Source organism: Antechinus flavipes, chromosome 1, assembly GCF_016432865.1.
Source record: "Antechinus flavipes isolate AdamAnt ecotype Samford, QLD, Australia chromosome 1, AdamAnt_v2, whole genome shotgun sequence".
NCBI lineage: Eukaryota > Metazoa > Chordata > Mammalia > Dasyuromorphia > Dasyuridae > Antechinus > Antechinus flavipes.
The window spans coordinates 665930832-665936831 of NC_067398.1; the positions used below are offsets into that span (position 1 = coordinate 665930832).

General features: G+C 43.4%; 1 protein-coding gene across 1 annotated transcript in view; it reads left to right on the forward strand.

Annotated features, from left to right (window-relative positions):
- Positions 1-5381, forward strand: part of LOC127545029 (ultra-long-chain fatty acid omega-hydroxylase) — a 47811-nt gene extending 42430 nt beyond the window's left edge. Inside the window, exons 11-13 of the mRNA XM_051972044.1 lie at positions 3613-3677; positions 4087-4169; positions 4666-5381. Of these exons, the coding sequence (XP_051828004.1) occupies positions 3613-3677; positions 4087-4169; positions 4666-4873 (356 nt within the window). The 3' untranslated portion in view covers positions 4874-5381. The remainder of the gene's footprint in view (positions 1-3612; positions 3678-4086; positions 4170-4665) is intronic.
- Positions 5382-6000: the final 619 nt, after the last annotated feature.

Genomic DNA, 6000 nt, shown 5'->3' on the forward strand with positions numbered 1-6000 from the left:
TTTTTTTTTTTGACATCTGCATATGTTGTCACTGTTGATATCAAACGCTCCTGGAACTCCTCTGTTCCCTAGGTTTTAGGGATACTGCTTTCTATTAGTTGTTCTCGCTGTCTTATTGTCTATTCCTTTTTAATTTCCTTTGCTGAATTTTGTTAACAGAATTTTACTGGACTGGTCTCTAACCTGAAGATGACCAGAGGTGAAACAGAGCAGGACAGAGACTGGAGCTCCAGCAATCAAATATCAGCTTAATTTAATTAATTTCAGAGTGAGGAATGTGGTTTGCAAATCTGCAGTTCTCCCTGCTGCAGTAAAGGCAAAGATTACATACATAAATCACGAGTGGGAAGGGAGGGAGAAGGGGGATTATAATACAATCATTTCCAGGGCTTGAGAGGTTTCTCACAGCAAGCCCATGAATGCCGGACAATAGAGGTGTTCTTGAATCCTGTGGGAAAAGGTCTTAAGCTGATTGTTTAAAGTCTTTGGGGGATAGTTCTGATTGCTAACAGGGCACAGAATCAGAGTTCTGTGATGGGAACAGGTTGTACAGTCTTCAATTTGCTTCACTTAATGCTCACAGGCATAGGAATGCAGTGATTTTGAGAGCATTGTCAAGAATTGATTGATTACTTTAGGTTGCTTTGACTCCCAAGCCAGAATCTGCTGGTGAAATGGGAGAGCTGAGAAATCTAAATTATTAGTATATTCCTTACCTATACCATATGAATCAGTATGAAAATTACAAATCCTTTACACTTCATGCCCAGTCTCCTAACCTTGGGAAGAAACTCAGGCTCCTCTCCTAGATCCTCTTCTCTTTGCCTTTTGTTCCATATCATTTTCTCGTTAATCTTTTCACCTGTCATGGGTTCTTTCTCTGTGTGTAGATAGCTCCCACATAGCCTACTCTCCCTCCCTCATCACCAACTGCTTGCTTGATTTAATTGTCAAATCTGATGGTCTTTCTTAGTCATCCCCTCTGGCACATATAATACACACATAACCGTGTCCTGGATACTGTGTTCTTTTTGTTTTTTGTGGCACTGCTCTCTCCTGGTTCTCCTCCTACCTGTTTAACTCCTTCTCAGTCTCCTTTTCATGGCTTATCTACCTATTGCACCCTCTAATTGTGAGTACTACTCATGGCTCTATCCTGGACCTTCTCCAGAGAGACCACTAAGCCTGGAATCAGGGAAATCTGAGTTCAATTCTGACCTTAAAGACGTATTTGCTGTGTGATCCCGAATAAAACATATAAACTTAGGTGTTTCAGTTTCCTCACCTGTGAAATGGGCATAATAATAGCATCTATCTCCAAGGTTGCTATGAGGATTTAATGAGATAATTTGTAAAGTGATTAGAACAATGCCCAGCACATAGGTAGCACTTAATATATTCTTGTTTCCTTCCTTCTTTTCTCTGTACATTCTTACACTTGATGATCTCCTCAACCTCCATGGATTTGTTATCATTTCTGTGCAGATGATGGCTCTCTCCTCTGAGCTTTACCTCTTATTCCTGACTGCCTATTGGGTATTTCAGACTGGATGCCCTGTAGATTGAGGTGTCTCAAATTCAACACTTTCAAAATAAAACTCAGGACCTTTCCTCCCCAACCTTCCTTTCCTCCCAACTTCCCTCTTTCTGTCAAAGATAGCATCATCTTTCAAGTCTACTAGGTTCATAACCTTAGTGTTAATCCTGGACTCCCCATCATCCCTCACTTCACATATCTATTTAGTTGCCAGATCTTGCCATTTCTATCTTCTTAACATTTCTCATATCTGACCCTTTCTCTCTTCTCACCCAGTTGTCATCTTAGTTCAGGCTTTCATCACCTCCGGCCTAGTTCATTGCAATAGCCTCCCACTGACCTCTCTGTCTCATCTCTCCCCAGTCCAGTCCATCTTCCACATTCCTGCCAAAGTGGTTTTCCTTAAGCACAGATCTGACCATGGTCCCATCTACTTAATCAGATCCAGTGACTCCCAATTGTCCACAGAATAAAATATAGACTCATCTATTTAGCTTTTTAAGTCCTACACTTTCTTTCCAGTCTCTTTGTACATTACTCCCCTTTGTCCACTCTTCAGTCTAGCCATACCAACCTTCTCACTGTTCCTTATTCACAACACTCCATCTCCCACCTCCTTGCCTTTGGAGCATCAATCTCCCAATCCTAGAATACATTTCCTAATCATCTCTGACCTCTAAAATCTCTTTCTTTTACATGAACGATTTCTGAGCCATCCACCTGCTAAATGCCCTCTCTTCCAAATTCCCTGTAATTTATTCCTATTTTTCTATTTATATTTCAGTAAACCCTTATTGCCTATAGAATAAAATATAAGCATTTCTATTTGCCAACTAAGATCTCACAGTCTGACTCAGCTTGTTGTTTTAGACATTTCACATATATTTGGCATTCTAGACAAAATAACCAATGGATGTTCCCAGACTCAGCATTCCATCTCCCACATTTGTGCCCCTGTAGAGGCTGTCTCCTGTCTCCAGAATGCACTCTCGCCTCAACTGGGCTTCTTAGAATTCCTTACTTCTTTCAATAGTTAGCTCATGTGCCAACATCCTACTTTCTTCTGAGAAAGTCTTATTGATCACCCTCAGTTGTTAGTACTTTTTCCTTCTTCAAATAATCTGCTACTTCTGTTAACTTATTTGTATTCTCCTGGTCAAGGAAGGCATCAACTATTCTGTTTCTCATTCATCTTTGTATTCCTAGCACAGGATAGATCTTTGCACATAGTGGGTACATAAACACTTGTTTAAAATGTTTATTTATGTGCTTTATTTCTGTATCATCTTCATGAATTTCAAATATCTTTTTCCCTTCTCCCTAGATAGCCATCCTTATCCTTATGTAGAGAACCTCTCTACCTCTGACTTTTGTATAAATAATAATCATAATAAAAAAAAGTGTTGTGGTGAAAAGTAAGTCAGTAACTTCTGCAAATATGGGAAGGAGGTGTGTTTTTTCAACTCTTCTTTGGAGTCATATCTAGTATTTATAATTGAACAAAGTTCAGTTGTTGGCTTATGTTGTTGTTGCTGTTTTTTTGTTCTTTCCATATGTTGTAGTCATTGAGTCTTGTTTTTCTGACTTTGTGTCAGTTCATTGAAATCTTCCCAAGATTCTCTGAATTCTTTATATTTGTTATTGATTAAGGAATAATAGCATTAGTTATAGTAATGGAATAATATTCCATTACATTCGTGTAATGGATTTTAAAAAATTTAGCCATTCCCCAAACGAAGAGTATCTTCCTAGTTTCCAGTTTTTGCTACCCCCAAAAGTGCTGTTATAAATTTTGAGCATACATATACATAAAATACACATATAAATATCTATGTACCTGTATACATATCTAATATATCCATAGCTTTTCTATCACTGACCTCCCATTCATAAGTGTTTCTTAAATTGAACCAAAATAGCTTCCTTGACTACTGTATCCCTCCAGGTTGACTTCTTGGATCTCCCCAGCGTGGGGAGCATAATTTGTGGGGCAGCCTCATTGCACCCAAGCTGGAAAGCTCTCTGTCCCTTTCTCCCCCAAGCCCTCTGAATGACTCTGACCTTTCTCCATCTAGGGACAATTTGCCTGGTCAGCATCTATGGGACCCACCACAATCCTTCTGTGTGGCCTGATTCCAAGGTAAAGAAACAATATGTTCTCTGTGCTTGGCTCCTTCCCTTTCCCATAAGAGCTAGAGAATCCTGACGGCTGGATCTGCCCCGGGGAGCTGCCCTTTAACCCTGGAAGAGAAGACCAGGACATTTGTGGTCGGGCTTCTGGGCTGCCGCCCAGCTAGGTTAGAGCTGGCTCCCAGAGAGCCTGGAGATGCCTTCTGATCCACTTATTCTTCTGACCAGATCACTTTCTCTCTTCTCAGCTCCATGAACAAGATTTCATTGGTGGCTGTAGATTAGTCAGTAAAGTTCCCATGCCCTTTCTCTCCTAAAAACTCGACTAGAACATCCCCTGGCCAGGCCCCTCTGGGACACTGAGGAAGGGCCCTGAGCTGGTGCCTCATTTAATCAGCACTGGCTATGTCTCCCCCCAGGTGTTCAACCCCTACCGCTTTGACCCCGAGAATCCCCAGCAGAGATCCCCACTGGCCTACATTCCCTTCTCAGCCGGACCCAGGTAACTTTCTTGCCTCTTGCCTCCTTGTCTCCAGGGTTAGTTTTTGTAGCTCCCCCTTTCTAAAAACTCCAAGATGCCCTAAGAGGTTCCCCTCCTTCACCCCGTTGCCCCCGACCCCAGGGCTGGATCTGAGAGGTAAACAGCTCTGTTCTCAGGGGTGGGAGGACATCTTCGACCAGTCCTGAGCATTAGTAGCCTGCACGTGGGAAATTCATGGACATCTCTTCAGAGGCCGAGGTCCCGGCTGGGCTGAGTGTATGCTTTCCCCTCCCCGTCCCCATCCTTCTTCCTCTCCACAGTGCCTATGGCTGGATATGTCCCTCTCCTCTCTCTCCTTCAGCATCCGGGGCTGAGTGAAAGTTAGCCCCATTCCTCCCATTTCTTTGCTTCAGGGCCTAGAGCTGGAAGTCTCCTGTTCTGCCCCTTCCCTTCCCCTCCCCACATCCTCCAAGGGGGCTCAGTCATGACCTATATCCTGTGTCCTTCCCTTGGGCAGGAATTGCATCGGTCAGAGTTTTGCCATGTCCGAGATGAAGGTGGTTGTGGCCCTGACTTTACTCCGGTTCCGGCTCACCGTGGACAGGACCAAGAAGGTGCGAAGGAAGCCCGAGCTGATCCTACGGACAGAGAGCGGGATTTGGCTAAACGTGGAGCCGTTGTCCTCCCAGACCGCAGCCTCTCCTGCCACCCAGCCCCAGCAATGAGCCCGGTTTGGGGACTGGAGGCTGTGGGAAGCAAGAGTGGGGAGATGTCCAGAAGTCCCGAGGCCTGGAGCTGTGTGACCCTCTCTCTTTCCCTGATGTTTCTCTCCCTGTGCTGGGTGTGGAGACCCAGTAATCTGGGGCTGGGGACACCATCATCCTTGGACATCCTTCCTTTGCCTTTCCTCTTGCTCCTTGGAGTTAATCTTGAAAGAACAATCTCAGGGCTTGTTAGAAGTGGGATGAGAGAGGGGACAGCAGCTTTCAGCCAGTCTCTACTTTTTGTGGGCGCTGTCCCACCCCCTCCTGGCTGTTGGGTTTGCTGGGAGCTGACTGGATTCCTCAGTTATAAGATCATTTATTGTTTTCATTTTTATTTTATTTTTTAAGATAAAAGAGTAGGGGGAGAAAGAAAAAGAAAATCTTGCTCTCATGATGAATGCAGTTTTCAAGATCTGCCTGTACATTTCTGAAATGATGTGATTCTGTATAATAAAACCAGTAAGATTCAGGATCTGTCTGCTCTGGTTCTACTCCCTCTGACATCGGCAGTTGGGAAAACAAGGGAGCCAGGCACATGTCTGGAATCTCTGATCCTGGGAAGGTTGAGGCTGATGGAGGCTCAGGAGTTCTGAGTCAATCAGGCACAGCCTGAATGGGCTAAGCCAATCAGAAGTAGAAGAAAGTTTGGCCTAGGTAGGGTTACCCCCTGGTACCACGAGATTGCCTAAATAGAGGCAAACAAACCCAAGTCCTTCAAAATTCGTATGCAGATCATAAAAGGACAGGGCCCTTGGAGAACACCTGTACTTCTAACCTGGGCAAGAGAGGGAGACCAAGCCTGAAAGAAAGAAAAGGAAAGAAGTAAGAAAAAAGAAAGAAAGAAGGAAAGAAAGAGAAAGAAGGGAGGAAAGGAAGAAGAAAAAAAGAAAAAAGAAAAGTTGAAATTGAGTGAGGGGAAAGAAGAAACCTTTAAATCTAATTCAATAGATAAAGTACGGCATCCCAGATACGTAGGGAATAAACATACATACACATATACATGACTGAATAATTTCTCAATCTATAAGTAGGCAAATGATATGAACAAAGTTTTCAAAAGCAGAAATGTAAACTCTCTACAACCATAT